This window comes from Pogonomyrmex barbatus, unplaced genomic scaffold (assembly GCF_055798465.1).
Source record: "Pogonomyrmex barbatus isolate J1 unplaced genomic scaffold, ASM5579846v1 scaffold18, whole genome shotgun sequence".
NCBI lineage: Eukaryota > Metazoa > Arthropoda > Insecta > Hymenoptera > Formicidae > Pogonomyrmex > Pogonomyrmex barbatus.
Window position 1 is genome coordinate 2,892,308 of NW_028297114.1, and position 25,600 is coordinate 2,917,907.

Sequence of the window (25,600 nt, forward strand, 5' to 3'; positions counted from 1 at the left end):
ACTTTAATTAAAAATATAAAAAGTGTAAAATATTAAATTATTAATAGCTTTATTATAAAATAATATTTAAAATTTTCGAAATATCTTCCTAAAATATCTAATATCATTTAAATATCATTTAAATATGATTATAATCAGTTTGACCATAATTCGAAGCTGTCAAAATTCATCGGCGTTTGTTTCGCGCCCTACTCCGTCCTGCGGGATTTTAAAAAAGCCGCGTTTGGCGGCAAGCCGTCTTGCCTCGGTAAGTGTAGTGGGGAGTGGCGCGCTGTCGTTGGTTGACGCCGACGCGCCGCTATTGGTCAGCGCCGGCGCGCCTCTATTGGTCGGTGTTCGACCGTCGCATTCATTCCTCCGTCAGCTGTGCGCGTAGTGGCGCGTGTGGTCGGCTTGTTTGCGGGTCAGTGTATCCAGAACGATCGTGGGTAATGCGGACTCGCACGCAAATGGCGTCGCCATGCCATTATGAGCGAGAGTGTGCCGTATAATAACGCGTACGGGCCGCGTCCGGGCGCAGCGCCTTGCGGCCCAGCCTGACGAACGCGCGAGCTAAGTCAAGCGAACGCGCCGAAGATCGTAACGTCTGACGAGTGGTGCTTTGTGGGAGCTCCGACGAGAGAAGAAAATAATTCCGACCGTGCCCCCTCCGTGCCCCGTTTCGTGTCGTGTTGTGTCGTCGCGGCGACGACAGTGGCCACATCCGACGAGGAGAAGCAACGGGAGAACGGTTACGAGATTTGCGATAGGTCCAGAAGGTGAGTGCGATGGAGGCTCGTCTCTTGTTCACATGTGCATATATATGTATATATATATATATATATATATATATTATATGTATATATATTATATGTATATATATTATATGTGGTACGTCATATTGCGTAAAGTACACTCGCTTGCGCGCGCGCGTATTCGTACGCGGATTATTCCGTACGGATTAAATCAATATCTGGTGCACGGGCGCGTTGTTTTTTCGGTCGTCGAGGGGGAAACGGGCAGTCACGGAGATCGAGAATGAGAATGATAACAACTCGCGACCGCGCAGGCTTAACTGCGCTATTTGATCCGTAGACGGAAGAAGGAAAAAGAGAGAGAGAGAGAGAGAAATAACGAAATGAGCAACAGCAGCAGCAGCAGCAGCAGACGTATGAGAAATGTGCGGGCGATTTCCATGAAACGCGAGGCCAGACGCGCGATAAAACCGAGTGACGCGATCGCGATAAGGAAGATTTGCGATGCACTCGGGACTAATTCTTAACGAGCGTTGTACAGCTCGTTCCCTTGAATAGAAAAGAGAGAGAGAGAGAGAGAGAGAGAGAGAGAGAGAGAGAGAGAGAGAGAGAGCGAGAGAAGAGAGAATTTAAACAGAGAGGGGGTGACACGTAAAAAATTATGGAGTTAGAGGAAATTTGTTTATATACTTCAGCTACCATTAGTGTCCATGTTGTTTAATTACGCGCTGTATCCTTTGTTTTTCCTTTCTTCTTGCTCCTCTTCCTTCGCGAACGCGAATTTCCGCGTAGAAAGAAACTTCATTGCGCATTAAGACTGTTCCATCTTGGAGTGATATTTGCAGTTCGATCTTTAATTATAAATTTAAATATTGATTAAATATAATTTTTTCCATCTTGGACTGATATTTGCAGTTCGATCTTTAATTATAAATTTAAATGTAAGTTAAATTTCGATTAAATATAAATTTCTTGAAGATTGTCCTAAGTTTCTGAAGATGAGCTCATTCAACCGATGAAATTATCATCTCGGGTATTTAAGATGATCTTACGTTGTAAGGACGGATCGTTCTCGGAGCCGTTTGTTGACAAGCCATGCGTATAATGTTACCAAATTCTCTGTTTTTCCATACACGTACTTGAGACACAAAATAATACTAGAAGACGTAAACACGCGTGCTCGCTCTCGTTGTTTTCAATCTCAATAATCCTTAGGATTCAATGGAAGAGAGAAATTCCTGAGCTTATATATGAGAGTACTCTTGCCTGTTTGGCCTGTAAATATTACGTGGGAAACGTTAGGACACACTTGACGCAGAAATCAATATAAGAATAATATTGAAAATATTCGTGGGAGCTATATCGTATTCTTTTGTCTTCTTCACATTATTTCAATAAAAAAATAATATAATATCGAGTGTTTTAGAGCAAAATTCATATTGTGAGAATTATTTATAATTAAATAGGATTATAATAATTAGGATTTTAATAATTATTATTTTTAAATAGCACAAGCAACAGGACAAATTGTATAATGATCAATAGTGAAATTGCGAGAATGAATTAAAATTAATAGTGACTAATGAACACATTTTATATAAGGATATAAGCTTAATACTGTTTTTTCATTCAAATATGTTACATAATTATTTAATATAGTATAATTGACGGATAATTTTATTAATTTTATAGAAAAATTGATTTAAATACAGGTAATTGATGTAAAATTACGGAATTATGGTTACTCACTTATTACATTTATTTGATTTATTTTCTCATTTATCTGCTTCGATTAATATAAATGTGAATGATTTTTATTTTTTTTAATATAGTTACGATTATTTGTGGCGAAAACTATAGAATTATATTTAAATCAAAGTCTACGTATTTTCCGCTGTCTGACCCGAGCCCGAAATAACAGCATCAGAAATATCAGACGTCGTCTCGTAATTGATATTAAACCATAAATCAAAACTTTATTAACGCGTTCCATTCTCGATGTTATAAATATATATATATATATATATATATATATATATATATATATTTGTTATACAGATTCCATCGATTAAATTAATTATATTTTATTTCGTGGAATTTTAATAATCGTTGCTTTTGTTACTCCTAACTGGGAGAATTTATTTTTTTTTTTTTTTAAATCTCTGCTTACACAATATTCGTCGTAAGTACTCGTCCTTATCTAAATAATCTAAGTAAGCATGAATGAACAGTCGGATAAGGCATTTGACTTCGCCCTGCGATAGAACCAGTTTGAGGAGATCAAAGGGCATTACTTTATAGATAGTGAGAAGCATATTACGAAATAGTTGAAAAACTGAAATAATTTTTATATAAGAAATGAAATAAACATGCAATAAATTTATTTTATATTATTATTATTATATATAAAATATATACATTCATATATAATTTTATATTAAATATTATATAATTATAACTATGATTTTATATATATGGTTAGTCATATATTTTAATACATTAAAAATTAATATTTTCAAATGACTGTAATTTTCTATGACTGTAATTTAACGAAAGTGAACAGTTGCAGACACTCTGTCGAAAAGCGGCGAACAACTTAGCATAATTACATTGGTGATACGTTGAAATGAAACGTGGATACACGAAGGGACACACGTAAATTATCGTTTTCTATGTATCGTGTTGTGCGTATGATTCGCTACGGTGAGGCACCTTCACATTTCTCGATACGTAATGCCATAACTCTGAATCCACTCGCTGGAAAATGACGTGCGAGTTGTCGCAAGTACTTGCGTAAGATTGCTAAAGGAGAAAAAAAAAAGCAGGCGACCTGGCACGCTCGAGCTTACGTTAATCGGCACTCGAGTCATTTATGTTTGCATTTGAAGGAACCTTTAGTCAAAGGCGATCGCGACAGATGTTGTTTCCAGCTCAGGCGCCGTCTGGAATTTAACGGTTGAATGATAACGAACGGGAGGAACCCGCGGGAAACCGGTTTTAACGGGTGATGTCTCGATTCACGAATTACGATGTAACTAGTAATCGGTGTTAATAGGCCGCATCGATGATGTTGAATCGAACGATTACATCGACCCCGTCGAAATTTTTGTTTCGTCTCGTTTTTATTTATAGTTGCAGTACGGTATCTGTATGCTATGATAAAGAGATAAGAATGGACTGAAGTCCATTGCTCTATGGAAATCGATGATTGATTAAATTAACAACAAATTATTAATATTAAAATCGAATTTTGATAATGTCATTATTAGTACGTAAGCCGAACCAATGATTAATTAAATGAAATAAAAATAAAATAGGGAGCTAAGGCGAATAGAAATGAATTATTAAATTTTGGAAATAAAAATTAGGAATAAAAATTAAACGTAACATAATTTTTTTTTCATGTAGTTTTTAAATAATATCTTGTATATGGTTCAATTAAATGTATTTTTAGACACGTGAATGAAGAAGTCTCCGAAAATCAGAGTAAATATGAAAGTCTGGATTCCACTAAACCGTAAATAACATGTTTTCCCATTAATCCATACAGTTAACACGTGAAACATATTATAAATAACCTTTTCTTTCCCCTCCCTCTCCCATATCTGCCGTTAAATACACATATTTACTAATCAACAAGGCTTGAAATCAACTCTCTTGAAATATCTTACGATAGAAGACTAGAATAACTCCTGGCTTCGCGATGGGTTTATTCGTAAAAAATCGGAGCTAAATTTTCCGTCTCAGAAAAGATCCATCTTAAAATCGTTCCATTCTAAAATAAACGAAATTTACGTAAGAAACGGAGGTAGGCTATTAGTTTCATAACAATTACATAAAAAAAATTCGCTCCATCATTAATCGAGGCATTTAAATCGTGTTCGTGCGCGAGACACGTACTCATCGCGGTGAATTGTCCCGGTTACGTTTCGTTTTAGCCAACGTATAACTCTGAGACTCTGGTTATTAACAATTTGCATATATTTGTGGAAACCAATTTGTCAGAATTATTTTAATTATATAGGTCATTTCATTTTGGGAATCGATTTCGATCGTGAAGAGACGGCCACTGGCCACCGTGCGTTTTCGGCGATACGGTCATTCAACTGACCGTGGGGGTCCGATTGCTCTCCGCACGTGCTATCGCGAAATTAGCTTGTTAATCGCGTATCGACAGGAAGCCTGGCGCCAGTCGAGACTCTCATACCCTCGACCTCGGAAGACGAACAAATACATTTCAATTATCAGGTGCTCCGCGGGATCGTTGTATAAATTAAAATTTCTTTTGCGCAGTTTTTATTCTTATTTATTTCCACCATGTTCGCGTGTAATGTTTAAAATCTTGAAAATCTTAATTGTCGCATTTATATGTCGAAATGATATTACAACATGTGTCGTACGTAATTTAATTTGAAAAATATGTAGGTTTACATTCCACGATATTGATATAAATAATATATATTTAAATTACAATTTTTATAACTTATTTGATACATGTACACTCTATATTTCCCCTCTCTCTCCCCTGATCTCTCAGTCTCTCCCCTCGTTATATTCAAATATAGTACTTTTAAAAAAAAAAAAAAAGAGATGCGTTGAGCTGAATTTATCAGAGGCTCGATAACTGGGACTTGTTGTGTCTGTCAAGCCTTTCTTCTATCACACAGACTTCGCTGAGCACAATTTCTTAAAACGAGGTCGTCTAATCCTACTACATACTATTTGGACGATTCTATTTTAGATCACAAAACATAAATTAGATCAAATTCTTTGATCAAGATTTTTAAATCTATCGCTACAATTATTTAAATTTATTTATCAGTGTAGAGCTATACAAATTTTTGATTGCTGGATTAATCAGTGAGACAAAGTTGTTTAATTCTATCATATTGCAAAATACATTTTTTTATTCTCTCTCTCTCTCTCTCTCTCTCTCTCTCTCTCTCTCTCTCTCTCTCTCTCTCTGTTTAGTATATAAAAAAATCTGAAAAAAAAATTTATTAAAATATAGACTTTTAATTAATATTATATCTTGTCATCACTTTTAATTGATATTTTTATTGTTATCGTTTGTTCAAATAAATTATAATAAATTAAATATAACCTAAATTATCAGAAGATTCTGTATTATACATTGATTCATTTGTGTCAGTATTCGCGATCTCATCTTAGATGTTTTTGCTCTTGGACTACTAATTTGACTTCCATCTTTAAAACGATGGAAGATATTCGATATATATTTCGCGAAGTAGACTCCATCGTGGTAAGATTTGCATATCGAAAGGATCGTGTCCGTAGGGGAACAGTGCCGAGATGCAGGCGGAATTGATATACCGGAAGCCAACGGCGATGACGAGCCAGGGCGGTTTTCATCGCGCCGGCAATGATAACAGAGAGAAGAACGGTGGGCGGGATTCGCGGGAGACGATACATTCGGGCCATTTTATGGTGTCGGATTTTGAGGCCGAGGCGCAGGACGACGAGGATGAACTCGCCGTGCCGGTACCGGACCAGGAGGAGCAGACCGCCAGATTTTCGATCATCGCCCATCCGGGTTTCTTTCACGACAGATTCGCGAGCAGCGGCTCGTTGAATGACAAGAGTACGTCCCAGCAGCTGAGCATCGAGACGTCCTTGAACAAACTCTTCCAATGCATGTCTCTTGCCTACAGGTGAGTTCCTCTTTTCCTTCGGCGATTTTTAATACCAACTAGACGAAACACTGAGCCTGAATGAAATGTGAAACTCATTTTAAACGATAATCGCAATCGATTTACTCCAGATCAAATTTTTTTTTTTTTTAAGCTTTTCTTAATCGAGATTATGCCAAAAATTCTGCGATAATTTACCTTCTGAGTTTATATTTATTCCTTTGAAAAAGAAAATATATATTAGATTATTTTATATCTATATATAAAGTTCTTTTTTATTAAAATTTAGAAATTTGTCTTTGAAAGATTACTGAAGTTTTTCTTCTTAATTTTATATATGAGCAATAATATAACGTTAAATTAAGTATATTTAAATTAAAATGAAAATGTGAACATATAAATTAGGTTCTATAAATTAAGAAATTCAATTTATTTTTATTATAAATTATTTTTATTAATGTTAATACAACGAAAACCTGATATATGATAATTTTATTGAATGCAATATTACAAGCTTCAAATAAATACAATAAAAAAATTAGATTTGATAATCGCGCATCTTTCGTTTTTTCTTAAATGGGAAATATAATGTCTGAAATTTTTTATCACACACATTCACGTATTACAAGATAAAAAAGGCATTAAAAACGATATCTTCGGAAGCATGTCGGAGTCGATAATTGTTAATTTAATTGTATCGTAAAATTAAATGCGATAAAGAATGCTTACTAAAAATCTGTTTCACTTTTTTCACACATTTCTTTTGTTTTCTGTTTATCTTTCCGGAATATCGTGCCTATCTTTTCTTAGCGTAAATGACGTAAGGAAAACTTAAAACGTGCATCTTACATCCACGATATAATTGCATCTCGAAGGAAGAGGAGTGTTCTTGTTCTATAAAAAGCTAAAAGATGTATCATACGACGCGTTTCGTTCACGCTTGGCAACCGGACAAATGCTGCTCGATCTAGTCTGACCGGTAGCATTCCCGCTGATAAAAGACAATTGAATTAATGAAAGAGAGGCCATAGAACCAAACAACACCGCAATTAAGCGCGGCCTCGCTAAAATCGCGCGCAAACGACAACGAATACGGCTTCTGCCGACAATTTCCGTTTTCCTCGTGACGTCATTACTCCACAATTGCTTCCTACTGCTGTAAATAGTTAAAGTTAATCCAGATTTAATTGTGATTCTGGGAATCAAACATTCGTCTTATTTCAGAAATCCAGTTAAGAGAAATATTAAATAATATTCACATTTTTTAAAGAATAGGAAACAGAAACTTTCTTTTTTTTTTCTATTTTGAGCTTAAATTTATCTTTAAACTCATTGTTCTGTTCTTTATGAAGATTTTCTTTGTACGTAGGATGATATACATAGAGTCAATGTAAAATCCATTGTCTATTCATTGTGTGTAAACGAGGCAGTTAAAGTGTTGAACGAAGGAATTGATAAAAGGATTACATTTACGATGTTGGTAATTTAATTAAAGCAGTAATTAAGTTAAAGATTAAAATATCAGACCAATGTAAAAATTCATAAAAATATATCGAAATTATAGAGAAATTTTGCGAATATCATACTATAAAGTGTTATATTAAAAACTGTGTCTAAAGAAAATAATTAAATAATTAAAAATATAAATAATTAACGTCATTAAACGGAAAATTTTTTTTTAACGTCATTAAACGGAAGGAGCTATAAAATTCAATATATTGTAAATAAATAATACATATTAGTCATACCAGTGCACACTTTTTGTACCGACATAACGCGTAACGTTACAATTCAGTGACGTTACAATTGATTCATCACGATATGCTTACAACAAAAGCTATTGTAATCTTACATATGGTTTAAACAGTACTTAACTCTATTTGCCATTTGCCTCTATAGCCATGTACAGAGATTATCGAATTCTTGATAACCTCAGAAAGTTTTTGATCGAATTAATTCACAATTCAATTAAAATCGAATAAATAATCTTTATGATTCTATTAATATTTATAATATTATTATTAAGTTGGTTTGTTAAACTCTCTTTTCATTCCTCTCTGTTTATCTTTTATATATATTCCCACAAAATCCAAATCGTCTTTTTCAAAAATAATAGAAGAGATTTATGAAGTAATACATAATCTAAGATAACAATTTCTTATTGATTTTTTTTTAATATATAAAATGATGTATAATAAAATTATTTTATTATTCTATTTTATTATAACGTGTGACGTCATATGACGTTATATGCGTTATATAAAGCCACAAATTGAAATCGTAAGGGAGCAAACATAATCTGAAGGTAACATCAATAATATGATTCGATCGATGATATATCAGTTCCGTTTGATACAATGTAATTTCAATCAATTCCCTGATAAATCCAGCGACGATATCACGCCACGTAGTATCGGCTTCTATATTCGATACTCAACAAGGAGCCGAATTAATTATATCTTAAACGACCCTGAAAAGCGCGCCGCGATCGATCTCGTTCCCTTATCAGCGATAAGGTCCTAAAGAAATTATACTCTTCCTCTCGATAAACATCTCAATGCAAACGCTACTCGGAATGAATAAAAATAAAGCGACGATGACGCAATGTGAACGATCGTAAAAACAATATTGCAAGTCAAACGCGAACAAAAGCATTATACCTCATACAAATACTATCTCCACCTAACAAACAAGAAGCCAAGTCCAGAAAAAATACTGTCTTATAAGGAAAAAAAAATATTTGTGAAGCAAATCGAATTTGTTGTAGTATTTTGTGCTGTGTATTAATTTGTAAAGTATATTATAAGTCAATCAACTTTTGATTCTCTTTTAATGCGAATGAATCAGTTTTATTTTTTTCTTCCATCACAGGCATTTTAAGGATTGAACGAATTAAGCGAAATGACAGAAGAGAATTCTTCTTCAACAGTTTTATTCAGATATGAGGAAATCATTTCCTAACATAAATATCGATTCTTGCGCGCATACAGATTTGAATTAATTAGATGTGATCTAATCAGGACTTGCTAGATCTGGGCGGTGCACGGCGGAAAAAAGAATAAATGAAACGATTAAGGATCAGTTTGCACAGTAATATCGATTGGAACGTATCTGTTGGAATTGTTGGGAATTCAATGTTATTATTTCACGAAATTTACAGAATACAAAGACATACGAAGCTAGAAAAGTGATTTAAAATCAATTTTGAGTATTTTTTTTCTTATATAATATAATGACATCAGTTTACGGTGCTATCGACTGGTTCTCAAGTGATATCTTTTTGCAAACATCCTATCATGCAAAGTTAATTCGGTACGTAAACATTCTTCATATGTCAGAATTTTCTAGTCGCAGTTATCGTTTCGAAGATCTTTATATTAATCAAATTTCAATAGTATTTCGCTAAAGCGATGAATTAAAATGTCGTAAGTTTATCGATAATTGAAAAATTAATTTTTATTCCAATAACAATCTCTGCAATATTATACCTTATTATAGGAGTTTATATTTCTTGCGTAATTTCTACATAAACATTTGCATCTTTATCGGATATATTTATTATTGAATGAAAATGCAATAATAAATTTATTGCATGAAAAATATTCATGTTCGCGGTGTAATAATTGTAATTGATGTTCACGTTTTACGTCAGCAATTCCACGCCTCCAATAGAAGGAAAATGTTAGTGAAATAATAATCGTGATGCAGCATTTAGTTACTTATTTGCAGGTTCTTATTCGTTTTCAGAAATTATAAAATTCGAATTGTTAAATCTATCATAACTCCAAAAAATTGTTAGCTTTTTGACAACACATTTATTAAATTTATACAATAATAAATTTTAGATAGAATCCATGAATTATGTTGAAATTAAATTTATATTCAAGTAAAATTGATATAATAAAATTAATAAGTAAAAGTAATAAAATTAATGGCATAAAATAAGTAGAAATGTATATATATATTTTTTTTTGTTCTTTTTTTATAAAAATTTTGTAGCTGATGTCATGCATATATTCATTCCTATTTTTATTATGTTTATTATATTTTTGATACATGAAAACAAATGTAATTGAATAAATCTTCGATTTGCATCAATTGACAAAACAAAATTAATCGTTGTATTTCCAATTGTATTCCTTATCGATATCACTTTGCGTTCAATAGAAATTATGAATGGGTTTTTTTCCGTATTTACGTCGTTAATCTGGCTTTTGTTGAGATCGATATTCGCGCATTGGCGTCTCTCGTTGCATATGTATATTGAATGCAGCTATTATTGAATTAATCGTAAGATTATTTGCAATACGCGGAAATGACGCGGAATAAGAACATCCACATTCATCAAAGACCTGCATTTCGAGTTGTCGCATTGCGGAAGGTAAAACTACCTAATGCGGTAAGAAGAATTTGCATTCTTCAGCAGAACGATATATGAGCTTAAGGAAAGATAAATTTTTTCGAATGATCTGGGATTGTGCCCGTTTAAAAAAAATTGAATGAAAAATCGATCCACAACGTAATGAAGTATTATTCGTCGAAAAAAATTTGGGATTATTGCCTGATAGTACTTTTTGTATATTGAATTTGTTCATTATTTGTAATGAATAATAAATTTGAGATAAATTCTGAATTATTCTATATTATATAATATTTTTTTAGATTTTTTTTTTCTAGAGTAGAAAATGAGTGGTTGCTCACGTAATTTTCATGCCATATTGCATCGAGTAGATTATTATTATTATTATTATTATTTTTTTTTTTTTTTAAGATAAGCACTCTGGATATATCATGAGAAAGTTTGCTTTCTTTGCACGTTATCGCTTTACGCCTTACGTCAGCGTATCTCAGATCCGCCGCATCTTGGCAACTACGATTAGCGAAGCGCATATATTAAAAATAATGACAAATGCTCGAAGAAGAAAATCGATCGCATCGACGATTTCTGGATCAGAAACAATCTACGATTACGGACTATATAGGATAATGCAAACTTGCAATACTGTAAACGAGACTGTAACAAGACTTGATCTTTCAATCGGCATCGTATAAACTTAACTTCAACTTTTTAACAAACATTTCGGGATAGGAAACCTCCGAAAACATTCCTCCGAAAACGATCATTCGGTCATCATCGTCGGATCTCGCGCCGCGAATCTCGCCGGTCGCTTTCGCGCACGGCGAGTCGCGAAAGTGCGAATTGCGGATTACCGTAAAGATCTCCTCTGCTTCGCGTGTCTTTTATCAACCAAGGCCACTGCGTCATCGCGAGCTCGCGGTGTGTACGCGCCAGCAACACGTAACACTTCCGCACAACAAGCGCGAGCAACAAGCAAGGCGTGCGAAACCGAGAGGAAGATCCGGATGGCGCATTCGAGAGCTTTACGGAGGCTCGGCCCACCTATCCAATCGGTGACCGGTCTATTTCCATTTGCCAGTCATTCGACGTATATCTACTATATGTACTTACAGTGGTCGATAACATTGGACGGAAGCTATTCGTCACTCGACTGCTATTTGAGGAGATGCTGGCCCTTGCACGATAATTTGTGTCATGATTCTTCTAACGAGAAAATTTCTTGTCTCTTGACGTTAAAAAGTGATTTAAAAGATTGCTTTCGAAGATTGCGTTCGAACTTCTTAGAACTTTTATATATACATACATATAAAGGAATATATTTTGATGTTATATTTTTTCTGGAGTGCTATTCCGAAGTTCAGATCTAAGAACCGTTAGAAATTAGAGTTGGAAATTATTTATCTCGTTACCCCGAATCCCGAAGCACAATATGAATTTTAAGAATAAATTAATCTGTGATAAATTTCCAATTCTAATTTCTAAGTTCTTAAATTTTTTTTTTACACAATTTTTTTATTGTCTTCGGGATCCATTGCTTAACGAGAGATTGCTTAAAGAGTCAGACGAGTTTAGTTTGCACGGCGCGATCTTTGCTCTCTTCTTATAATTCTAGATAATTAAAGCTGCAAAGTGCTTAAAATAAAAACGATATCAAGGGAATCGTGGTGCTTATCGAAGCAGGCGCCTTTATATTGCTCTCGTTCGTTCCGTGTGCGTAGCGATTTTACGTTTTGTCGTCGGTGTTTTTTCGGAAATAAATACGACGCGCTATCTGTTTTGTCGCATCATTGAGCTTCTCGACAGTACGATAATAATCGCGATTGCGCGATGGTTGATGTCAATCGAGCCGCGAATCGTGCAACGGGTATATAATTTATTATCTGATAATAAGATTCTGCGGCACTATGTATCATTAAAGTTGCGAAAATGAAGAGCAGTTGGTGACACAGCATATTTTTCAAACAGAATACTAGGTCATCAAAAAATTTTTATCAAATATATAATTAACAAATCTTTATCATAAAAAGATAAAAGATTTTAAATTGAAATTATTTGCATGCGTACACACACACACACACACACACACACACACACACACACACACACACACACACACACACACACATATATATATATACAATAACATAAAAACAATATATGTCTAATCTATTTAATCAAAATATTAATTTCTGATATTTCTTTCTTTTTTTTTTTCTCTTTTTGCTTAAAACTTCTTAGAATTTTCAAAATGATATTCTCCACATGGAATCTGTCCCCGCCTTGAACTTTGCTCATTTTTGAGATTAATTATAATGTAGGAAGTATCAGTTGCAACTTCGCCACCAATAAGAATGTAATAATCTATAAGATGAAATAAGCAAAGAAGTTAAAAACTTGTGTAATATTTTTTACAATATTATATTATTATTATTATACTTGGCATAAATATATCAGAATTGTATTTATTAATTTTATAATTTGATGTATGGAGAAGTTAATCGTTTTTACGTATTCCATTATAAGTGCTAAACTAAATATTCTTTTTATTCTTTTTAATTATTCTTTTTAATTGCAAATAGGAAAAAAATACTTAATTAGAATCACGTAAATATATAATAGAACAATGTTATAAGATAATTTCGGATGAAAACAAAATTGAATTCGTTACAGCTGCTTCTTTTCTCTATAGCACTTTTCGAGCTTTGGCTTTATCTAATCACTTAGAAAATTATAAAAATCGAAATAGCTATATAACTTCGAAAAGAAATCGGCCGGCCAGGGTCTAATGCCAAGGAGAAGAACCCTCGCTATGTTCGTCGCAGCGATACGAGCAAGTGGAAATCTTCCGACTACAGATATTTTCTCTCTGTTGACTCTTCGTCGATGACATATCGACGAAGATGATAACGAAAAGCTTGCCGCAAGAGTCTATAGCTGTACGCTTCAAAAATTAAAAACAAATGGCTTTTTTTCCTGCAAAATTAATGTTGAATTTATCAATACATTTTAAATATTTCTACTGTAAAAAAGATTAGCTTTCCAACAGAAAAAATATTTAAAAACATATATTTATAATTGTATATATATATATATATATATATATATATATATATATATTGTAATAATATTGATTGAAAATAATGTGTGAGGTAATTTTACAAGGACATTAAAAAATTGAAAATTGAAAACTGTGTGTTAGAAAAGAAAAGAATTATGATGCCCAGTAATAATAATAATACTTACGAATGTAAGTCAATTAATTAGCTTGACTGGAAATCTTTAAGTATGCCCTTATTAATTAATGTTAAGTAATGAGCACCAGGATGAAATATGTGTGCAAGCGTGCCGTTTGTTGAACTCTCGCATGGAAATTCACTAGTGTCTAACTGTGTCTTCGCAGTTAAAAACTCGCACAAAGCGCACGGTGTTTCCCGCGATAGACAGCCTGCCCGATAAGCTTGTCGAAATCACAAACACTCTACCGACGAATCAAAATTATTGGATGCGTCTATTTAAAACTACTGCGATGCATCTGATTGAAATGTTTTGAAGGCGGTAGTCTAAACTAATATATATTTCGTTGGCTGAGTTATATTCTAAGGAGGAGCATCGCTGACGTATGCCATTGTGATGATGACTAATTTTTTTAGTTGTTAATTCACTCACTCATACATTTTTATGTTTCATACATTTTTATTCGTTATAACTGTTATAATAACTGAAACCAACTAAATATTTCTCTTACGTGTATAAATTATGTTCGTACATAAAGAAAATATTAAATTTAAAACAAAGTAAGAGTCTTTCTTGAAATATATCTTTTGAAGATTTACTTTTCTAAATTATATTAATAATATTTACATACATACTCTTTGCGTATGTTGTTTGATTACTTTATCATTTATTTTTTTAGTAAATATATCGAGACGCTAAATAAATCACCATTTAATGGTGATTCCATTTTATTCACCATTTAATCGATACATAATAAATTAGAAATGAAATTTGTTCAAATATACTCATTTGTTCAATACACTCTGTGTATATAAAAATGAAATAATCATTTAAAATTTACTAAGTCACAATCGTGATCCATTTAACTTATTATATCTTATAACTTAACAAAGAAGTTTTAAGTATATACATTAAACTCCGTGTATATGTGAATTTAAAATTTATTGTACATGTTATATACAATAAATTGTACATGATTATGTAAACATGTGAATATAAAAATATATTGTTTATACGGTGATATAGGATTCGAGTTTAATTACCACAGTGGGTATGACGTATGGGCATTTGGATTTGTTCCAGACAGAAGCTGACATCGCCCAAGTGGAATCGCTTCAAAGGCATCAGATTGAGATGGAAGGACAAGATCAGATTGAACAACGTAATTTGGAGATGCTGGCACATGCAATGTAAGCAGAAAAAAAACTATCCTTTCGTCAATCACTCGATACATACATAACTTAAAAATAAACAGAGTCTACTATCTAGAGAATATCTTCCTAAATGTAATTTATCTTTGCGTAAATCTATACTCTCTTGAGGGAGAATGTCTGCGGAGTAATACAATTGATTGATAAGCTTCGAGTTTACTTCGTTATCTCTTGTAGCGTATCACGTTCGCAAATTCGATTCTAATCTATCTTTATCGTATTATCGATCAAAACACTCGATACCAAATGAAATAATTGAATTAGTTGAATTCCTGAAAGTGTTTCTATGTTTAAATCTCATACTTTTCCATTAGGACATTCAAAGTGCAAAAATAAAAAAAAAAAAACCACATAATTTCTAATATTAATCAACTTAAATACAGATATTCGAAATCAGTGATGAACACATTATGTGATCTTATCTTACTAAATTTTTCATGTGTAAAACGAATTTTATAGAAATGCGGGACTTGAATCTATCGTTTTCTTTCTTTCAAAATATCTCAGCTGCAATCAGCTTTGTTGATATTTCAATTACCGTGACATACGCGGAGTGCTGCTTGTCGATTTCAGACAGCTACCGGCTGTCCTGCTGTTCGTCGAATGGCCGGATAAGTAATTACCCGTCTATTTAAAGAGCTCCATCTCCGTGTGCTACATTCGCATCAATAATACTCACCTGGCGCGAGTCCAGTTTATCATTACGAGCCGAGGAGGCTCGTTTTATCTACGTGTATGCGCAATTGTTGAATTCTATTAGTCCGAGAACTCGAGCCAGAAAGAGAGAGATATCAAGATAAGAACATAATCAAACGTTGAGGAAAAGATAATGATCTTTTGCAAAATTGCTAGATCTATGATATCACAATTCTATGAAACTAGTTTGGAAACTGGTAAAATTGAATTACTTTTTTAAGTTACTAGTTTATAGTTATTTAAATTTTTGGTGTAATTGTGTAGTTTTCTAAATCAATATTTATGCTCGATTAAATAAAAGCGATATTTTTTTTTTAAATTCTTTCTCATTATCGTACTGCGTGTTTATAAATTGTAACGTAAACGTATACAATTAGATATGGCACTTAAGAGCAATTAAATTCATTCGGTTTATCATCCACCAATTTCCGATGAGAATGTAGACTTTTCTGCTGCTATGTCAAATGTAATTATTATATTTTTTTAAAATCATAAAGTTTATCGATTTTTTATCGTATTTATTTAAATTACAACCTATGATTTTCATACGATAACTTTTCAAGAATAAAATAAAACATTTTTATATATTTTTATATATTTATCTATTACATATGTAATAATTATAATCTTTGATAGATCATAAGATTTATTTCAAACAAATTTTTAACAGAATTTTAAATATTCCTTTTTTTTCTTTTTTAGTCATATTGAAGCAAAATACATTGGTATGTCAATTTGCATCGCCACTTGACGTGGATACTCACAATAAGCCTGAGGTATGTCTAATTTTAATCTTCTAAAAAAATATGTATTTGTTTGTATAGGAGACATATATTTAATAATATCTGTATTTAGAATAATCGCAAAAAATTGGCGAGTTGGTAATTTCTTTTAATAATCATTCGATCTTGATAGCAACGAATCAGACATCGCATGTCGATATGGTGATTATTAAATAGCAATGGTCCCGTATTTTACTATTTGGTTTTATCCAATTACGCAATTGGAAAGTGTCTTTATCGCAATTGGCGACAGTTTATTTGATTAGATAATTCGTAGCAGTTGTAATTCCTCTCGAAATGTTGCAATAGCAAATTGTCTACGCGCGCACGATGTCGTGTATTTGAAGAAATAAGAAAATCCAAGATGGCTCGCAAAACCATAAAATGTTTTCACTTCGTTAATAAGAATTACGTTTAATGAATCAATCGCGTATCTCTTATCAGGCGGTAGTCTTAGAGGGAAAATACTGGAAACGAAAGCTCGCAGCCGTCACAGCGGAATACAAGAAATGGCGCATGTTCTACCGAAACAAGATCCTTGGCTGGACGAACAAAGATGGCACAGAGATGGTATGTAAAGAATTACATTTACGAAAGTATCTGTATAGAGTAAGAGATTTGCCTAAACATATCCGCTGTTTTGAAAGCTACGGAATAATGTTTGAAAAAATAAAACTAATAAATTTAAGTCTCATTGTCTCTTTTGTCGTCTCATTGTGTCTGGTTGGAAAGGCCTCGAAATAGGCCTCGAGATAAGCTTTATTGTTTTTTATTGTATATAAAAGATTGTAATACAAAATAATGCAAAATAATCCTTCTTTCAGATGGAGTCAATGGATATGCTAGATTGGGGCGGTGGAGGTGGAACAAGCTGTAACTTTGGAGTGGGTACAGGAAATGCATTCGGTAATACGAGCGGAGCTCCAGGTGGGGAGAGTATGATGGTTGACGAAGACTATATGGAACTGATGACCGATACCCTTTTCTCAACTATCAGCTCGAATCAACCAATATACTTCCCTGATCCTAGAGAAATCGGTAATTTTTTTTTAATAATTATAATTATAAATTATATGTGCTTGTACGCATCACCGCGTATTCTTGACTCTTTGAAGAATTCTTATTATAAATTATTGTGATTTCTCGATAAAAATAATACCGATTATAGTTATTATTTGTACATTATATTCAACTTTAATATTGATAAATTGATAACGATTATCAAGCAAAAGCTGTATTAATAACAGAAAATATATATTTAATAACAGAAAATATTATCTGTATCTGTATATTATCTATATTTATTTTACTAAACAATTAAAATTTATTATTTTTTTGTGAATGATAATTGTAGAAGTAAGATTATATTATTGTAAAAATATGAATATATAATACAAAAAATATGATTCGATAGCTCGAGGTGCCAGTTTAGCGGACTTCATTCAACCTAGTCTAGGCCCTTTGCAACCAAATTTAGACGATTTTATGGATACTTTAGAACCATTGCAAGGTATACAATGATATTTAATGATCTCACATGAGATTGTTCCTCGCATGTTTCTCACGTTTACATCTTTCTATCTTGATTTAAGAATTCCTAAACTCGAAATTGCCTCCTGTACCCGAGGAGGATGATATGTTTCGGAATAGCAGTCTAAATGCTAATTATTCTGATCTGGACTTGATGACACCAATTAATCAAATAAACGAAATAGGCGAGGATCCATTAACAATAAAAAGTGGGCAAGCTTCGCAACAGCAACAGCTACCGCGGGAAGAGCAAGAGACCAGCATGCAGAATCTCCAGTATACTGCCAAGATATATACGCAACCTCAACCTGAAGCAGCGAGTGTGTATAGAAATAATATGTGAGTATTATGAAATACGGATTACGGATAAGCAGATAAAGTACAAAGTCCGAGGTCCAATTATAATTTACGGATATAACACTCTTTTTCATTTAGAGTCATGAGTGAAGATTACGCTCTTCAGCCGAATTTCGAGGCGTCCGTTGCAACGAGTCAATCCATGCGAGAAAAAACTAGAAGTAGTAGAGCGACGTCGTCAAGAAGTAACCGCGTGATGCAGCAGCAGCAGCAGCAGCAGCAGCAACAATCACAGAATACATATCAAGCGACTACGCAGCAAAATTCAGGCTTCCAGTCGCAGCAATCGCAGTCTTACGCGATGGAGATTCAGGCGGTACGATTAACACCAGTGCAGAATCAGCCGCAATCCGTGCAGATCGCAACTCTGAATGATCAATCGGCGATTAATACCAGTCAAATACCCTCGATCACTGCCGTGCAGAATCTGGTGACGGTACAGCATAATTTCGCTGCGCAGACCGTCAACTCGCAACTGCAAACTCAGCATCCAGCAATAAGGCCTTTGCCGACTGCCTCACCGATGTCTAGCAAACCTTACAAGATTGTTCAACCACAGCAGCAATGTTACAAGTTTCCGAACCTCGTACAGAATTTGAATACTCAACAGTGTAAATTTAGCACTAATAGCTTCAAAGTAATTAAATTACAATAACGTTTGTTGAACATTATAGTTAATATACACAGAATTAATATGTTGTTTATTTTTCAGACACATCCCACGCAACAAGTGGTATCCGTTTCTTCGACATCAGAACCATCGCAATCGCAGATATTATTGCAGTGTAGATCATCTGGTTTAGACCTTACCGCGCCTGCTCTACATCCAACCAAGCTGTTATCTCAACCAACAACATCCAATGCGGAAAAAGAAGAGATCTTCGCCGTACCTAAAGTCAGTATCGTAGTTCTGGACCAATAATCTACAGGCAGCTTAAAAGAAACATTAAATCTTCGATAAATTAGTTTTATTATTTAAATAATTGAAATGTTTATTAAAATGATTTTGTTATATTTTAGTATCAAATAAAAGGGAGAAATAGATCGCGAAGCAGTTCATCTTTAACAGCACCTAGAATACATCCGCCGCCGCTAGTATCCGCAGTGAGCGATCCAGCCTTGAATCTGAATAACAATGTCTTGCTTGCACATTTACTCACAAATAGTATGTATTTTTATTCTTATATAGATTCCTATTTATTTTTATAAAAAAAGATCTGTCGAAAGATCTGTCTCACTTGTTCAAGCAACATATTTTTATATTAATTAAATTTTATTAAATATATTAATAAAGTTAATTCCTATATATTATTTTCATTATAGAAGTAACGCAAGTAACGACAACGCAACACATCACGACCCCGGTGACTGTGCAAACAATGCAAACTTCTAGCATACAGCAAACGCAACCACAGCAACAGGTATTGATTGTAAGAAACATTATTTATAAAAAATATTAATTTATATAAATATAAATAATCGCAATGATTCATATTAATATCTTTCAGACAATGCAACCATCTACAGGCCAGCAAATCCTCTTAAATGCAAACAGTCAAACGCACCAATCTCAAAATAGTCCAGGCTCGCCAAAAGATAGTAGTTCTAATGCGCATAGTCCTCAAGCTTTAAGTCTTAGTCCTCTACATAGTCCCATGAACATAGGTAGCCCGTTATCACCCACTCGTGGATATATGAAGGGTGAATCAGAAAGAGGACAATATAAAGAACAGAGGCGAGTTGGCCACATTCATGCAGAACAGAAGCGTAGGTATAATATTAAGAACGGCTTCGACACATTGCACAGTCTTATACCACAGCTCAGTCAGAATTCCAATGCGAAACTGAGCAAAGCCGCGATGCTGCACAAAGGGGCGGATTATATTCGGCAACTTAGAATGGAGAGACATCAATTAAAGGAAGAGATGGATAGCTTGAGACATCAAATCGAGTGCCTTAATACGTCTATTAGGTATGTTCAAGTCATACTTTCTATAAATTATGAAAATTAAATAATAATTATTGGAGATAATAGATAGTAATATCTTATTAAATATATAATTTCCCATAAATAGGATAATTTGGAATGTTTCATTATGTTATACTCTTGTAGTAATTGTCAATCTATGCTTCCTGCAACGGGTGCTCCAGTTTCTAGACACAGAACCAGTAAGATGAAAGAAATGTTTGATGAATATGTACGTACGCGCACGCGAGAAAACTGGAAGTTTTGGATTGTATCCTTTTTTATTCTTCTTTTTAATATATTGATTCGTATAAAATATATAAAATTTCAAAATAGTGTTTTCCTCAATATAATAATCAGTTCAGTATATTGTTAGAGCCGCTAATGCTATCCTTCAATGCTTCAGTCTCAACTGCGAGTATCGAGGATTTGTATAGAAGTACAATTTTATGGGTAGAACAGCATTGTTCACTCGTCGATCTCAGACCAGGTTTGTATACAAAGGAAATATCTAAAAAGATACACCTAAATATCTTCATTATATTTAAAGATACAAAATTTGTATGAATTTTTCAAGAAACTTATTAATACCAATAAGAGAAAAAATTTGTTCAAAATTATTCTTAAGACTTTTCTAAACATAAAAATTTTAAATGTTTCAATATATTAATATATAGTAATATATAATATCAAGTATATAGTATATAGTATATAGTATATAGTATATAGTTTTCAATATATAGTAATATAAAAAATGTTAATACCTGAAAAAGAATTTAACATGTAAAAAAAATATAATATTAAATACAAATAAATTTAATATTACAATAATTTATACATTTAACAATACAATAATATTAAACGAAATACATATAATATAATGCAATAAATATTTGTACGGTTATATTAATATATTATTTTCAGCTGTTCTGAATTCTCTAAGGTATCTATGTACTGCCACTGATATTTTATCAGATCCAGCCCGTCTTCCCGAAGAAGCACTCGCGGCAGTCAATCGAACGGAACGTCGACGATCCACTCAGTGATCAAATGCGTGAATCAACAGCGTTTGTAATAAAAAATTCAAGATTTATATGTATATATTTAGCTACTGTATATACATATATGTATATATGTAAATTTTGAATTTTTATGTGCATATATACAGACGCGCGCAAAGAATGGTAGTTACCGTATAACTTAAGTCAATCTATGCGAAACAAAAAGAAAACAGAATATTCGATTAAACAGTAATCGCCGAAGAAGAGATAAAAGTTTAGGTGCAATTCCTCTTTTTATTGCAACATCACGTTAAAGTTGTAAAATCTATTACGGCAAGTTAAAGTAATAAACGTTTTATATTACAAATTGTATAAAACGAATATTACACAAATTATATTGCAGTGTATAATATATTGGAGTACACACATAACATATTGCAATATGTATACTGACAATATAAAGTATGTCAATGCTGTGGCACAATCATTTGCAGATAATTACTTTTTGATAAAAAAAGAAATGTGTACTTGTTTTGTTTATTTCGCGCAATGGTATACATGTAAAATTGTACACAAGATCAAAGAATATTCTAATATCTTTACAAATTTGTAAAACACACATACAGTAAAGAAAAGAGTTATTATATATTTATACAATTTTTCAATAATTACGCATAATAAATTTATATATGATAAAACTCATTCCATTGCTTTGAGAAATGTCCTTCAGCTAATAACTTAATAAGCATGATTATTATTATTAAAATATAGAAATTAAAAATTTGCGCTTTGATAAAAGATTGGATCTCTTAATATTTTTACGTATCTTTTTGAAAAAAAAGAAAGGTTTTTTTTTTTATATAAAATATTACGTGATTATGACTAGAAGTTACTGTAATATATAGTTATTAAAACGGTATAGATTGTATGAACAAATCTTTTTAACTCCAGATCACGTCTTTACGAAATTAATATGATAAACGATATCGCATTAAAAGAGAATAGAATCAGTGCCATAAACGTTCTAATAGACTGCAAAGACAATTCAAGAATCGAAAAGATGAATTTCTGGAAAGTATGACTTGAAGAGTAAAAATGCAAATAATTTTTTTATTATAAACTATGAATTATTTCATATGAACATACTACGCTATATACTGCACAACTACGCCAATAAGAAGTGTATGTATATACACTATATAGTTTATCATTGCGGAGACGATAAAAAGGGGGTTGCTCATAAGTTTCATATTCACACTGTTATGTAAAACAAGATCTTTAATGTGGAAATTCATGTGATAATGTACAAATCATTTGCAAAAGATTTTAGTATCAGCGCGCGCGCGAATTAGCTTAAGCTACAAAGGGCTTCTACATATTGTAACTTGTTCGCTATATAAAATGTTGTATATAGTCAAATGTTGAAAGATCAACATAGTCAGTTCTTTGAAAGCTGAAATTCTTTTTTAAATTGACACTTGGCTGCGTATGCACTATTAATTTGTTTTGTTTTAAAGCATTAAAAATGTTATTTTTTATACAATATATAGATGCCCTCACTCAACTTACACCATGTACAATGCATAAGTGATAAATAATATAAGTGAATTCATCGAAGGGATGTTTTTTTTTTTTGTACAATATGTATCATATAATCATAAAGATTCACATGTTACTATTCAAATGTTGCAACAATATGAAGAAATTCAACTTGATGCATTTTTTCTTTATACCTCGCAATATTGTATTGCGTATCAAATATTATAAAAAATTATACTACATGATATTATCTATATTAAAATTAAGGTTAATTTGTTAATCAAAGTTAAGATTAATCAAAATCATGGAATACAAACAGATAATACAATCTTTTCTAATATTCAAAAAACTTCGCAAATGTGCTCTTCCATTGCTCTTTGCATTGAAAACGAAAGATTTGAAAAGTTTTTATAATGAATATTAATACTCAGCAATTAATTTTTAGATTTTTTTATAAATAGAAAGATATACGTAATCTATATAAATTCATAAATATTTTCTTACAAAAAAACTTAATGTTAAGGAAATTATAATCAGCATTAAAACTTTGTTCTGATGCAAATTATTCTTTGGACACACATTGGATAGTGACAGCATTTAAAATTTTTTTTTGTATGTATTTTTTGTTGTATGTTACCTAACAGTCTTATTTTCAATAAGTTAATTACTAATAAAATGATCAGCAAATCAATGCTAAAGTAGAACAGTCATGGCATACCAGATATAAATTGAGATTATTGTTATCAGGTATTACTACGAATGCTGGTATTTGGACACAATTGAACGCATGGATGTTCACACTCTCATTAATTAAATGCCTCACCTCTTGCATACTGTGACCTGTCAATTTTAATCCACAAACTAGACAATTTACACAATCATTTCCTTCTGTTAATATAGCTTTTTGGCATATGGGACAGAATACTTCTCTATTCTCATTGTCAGCAAACATCGCTAGGTATTCAATCTCGTCTTGCAAAATCTTCTCATATTCTTGAAATATCCATTGCTCTGTATAACAATGTTACTCTATCAAATTTGTATTATTGCCAATACTAGATTATTAATAATTATGTTATTACAAGTTATTACAAGTTATAAACCAAATTTTATTTATATTTTATTAAAAGATACTATGAAATTTCAATATTAATCATACCTTCTTCACGAACAATTTCGTTTTCTAACTCGATTGCTTCTTCCAATGTTAGAGGCTCGTCAATTACTTTGAATGGAAGATCTGCATTGCGATCATTTGATGTTGTTAGATTCTTAAATTCTTGGCGTACAATTTCTGTCAGTGCATGCTGCACAGGTTTCGGCTCCAAGGCGAATCTGTTTCTATTAAATAACTGATCGCGCTTCTCTCGCATTCTTTGGCGACATCTCTGAAAGCAGATAGAGCACATAAAGGAATGATAAACATGATTCCTTTTGATTCTAAATCATAAGTATTCGATCGATTCTGATGACACTGAAGATATCGAAGCAAAATATAAGATAACGAAGAATATTTTATGCACGCAAAGATATTTGTAAAAGATATTATAAAATATTTGTAAAAGATTGGAAAATTTTAAACAAAAAACCACCATTAGCTCGCGTTTGTGCATTACTATCGTACACAAATCCTAAAAATTACAGTGGAAATAAACATTGCCTCCCAACCTTTCGCAGCACCTCCAGCAACTTCGGTGAGCCATGTCTCATCTTATTCACGCAATCCTTGTTCTTCAATTTCGACATCGTTGTAGGACTGAGCGCCATTATTCTGTAAATAAACTGGCTGCAACTAGGTAAAAAGTATGCTTTCCCGAAAAGAGAATTTGATTGCCGAATTTAATCAAAGCTCTCTTCGATCTCCGGCCTGCTCCGGCTTCCGGCACAGCTGAGCGGCAACATACATATTTCTCACCAACCACACGTATACTATACATGCGCAAATCCGTCTATCACGCTACAAAATTCTCTATTCTTGTAACCAATCAACGCGTTCGAACAATTCGTACGACGAATGAGATAATCCTAAAAGTGCACGGCAAGACTGGCAAAGAAAAAGGGATTGGCGCGAACAGATTCGCAAAACATTGCGAAATATGCTGAATAATCTGTATTTGTCGATGACAATTTAGTCAAGTCTAGTCAAATTCATTAACAAAGTAAATTAAAAATTTTCTCTTAAGAAAAATCAAGAAAGAAAATATAGTAGATGCAGTGACAGTCCATTTGACTTTTATTTGAGAAATTTAATTAATATTATATTTTTATGTAATTTTATATGATATTTATTTTTCTTAATAATTTCTAGTTTAAATTAAGAGAAAATTTATCACTTAGATATATTATAAATTTTCAGCAGTAACCTGTGACAAATCGATCAAAAGTTGCTTATTTCCAAACTCTTATTTTAGGAACTTTAGGTTCAATATATTCAAATATATAACATTTAACAAAAAATGTATTTTACAAGAATTTTCACTATGTATCATCTCGCATCTAACATAATTTAAGTTGCAATGAGTCAGCATAAGCCTTAATT

General features: G+C 32.5%; 2 protein-coding genes and 1 long non-coding RNA gene across 6 annotated transcripts; 1 reads left to right on the top strand and 2 right to left on the bottom strand.

Annotated features, from left to right (window-relative positions):
- Nucleotides 1–352: 352 nt before the first annotated feature.
- On the top strand, nucleotides 353–23,237 carry Mondo (MLX interacting protein mondo). 4 transcript variants are annotated; one of them, XM_011637279.3, is made up of 16 exons: nucleotides 353–758; nucleotides 6,033–6,406; nucleotides 15,063–15,169; nucleotides 16,589–16,662; nucleotides 17,113–17,238; nucleotides 17,493–17,706; nucleotides 18,083–18,178; nucleotides 18,261–18,537; nucleotides 18,634–19,192; nucleotides 19,268–19,450; nucleotides 19,576–19,720; nucleotides 19,879–19,985; nucleotides 20,064–20,527; nucleotides 20,669–20,792; nucleotides 20,882–21,011; nucleotides 21,446–23,237. In XM_011637279.3, the coding sequence occupies exons 2-16, from the start codon at nucleotides 6,048–6,050 to the stop codon at nucleotides 21,565–21,567; spliced, it is 3,087 nt and encodes a 1,028-aa protein (XP_011635581.2). In that variant the 5' UTR covers nucleotides 353–758; nucleotides 6,033–6,047; the 3' UTR covers nucleotides 21,568–23,237. The 4 variants fall into 4 exon arrangements, with proteins under 4 accessions (XP_011635581.2, XP_088931258.1, XP_011635582.2 ...); XM_089075132.1 differs by lacking the exon at nucleotides 6,033–6,406; XM_011637280.3 differs by lacking the exon at nucleotides 353–758 and having other exon boundaries at nucleotides 19,879–19,976.
- LOC105426174 (uncharacterized) lies at nucleotides 13,140–15,056 on the bottom strand. The gene is made up of 2 exons (XR_016138836.1): nucleotides 13,989–15,056; nucleotides 13,140–13,718 (listed from the first exon to the last, which is right to left on the bottom strand). It is a non-coding gene; the product is annotated as an uncharacterized LOC105426174 (long non-coding RNA).
- Nucleotides 22,783–25,220, bottom strand: LOC105426173 (RPA-interacting protein). Its single transcript, XM_011637278.3, has 3 exons — nucleotides 24,730–25,220; nucleotides 24,221–24,449; nucleotides 22,783–24,072 (listed from the first exon to the last, which is right to left on the bottom strand). Exons 1-3 carry the CDS (start codon nucleotides 24,826–24,828, stop codon nucleotides 23,741–23,743), a joined length of 660 nt encoding a protein of 219 aa, XP_011635580.2. The 5' UTR covers nucleotides 24,829–25,220; the 3' UTR covers nucleotides 22,783–23,740.
- Nucleotides 25,221–25,600: the final 380 nt, after the last annotated feature.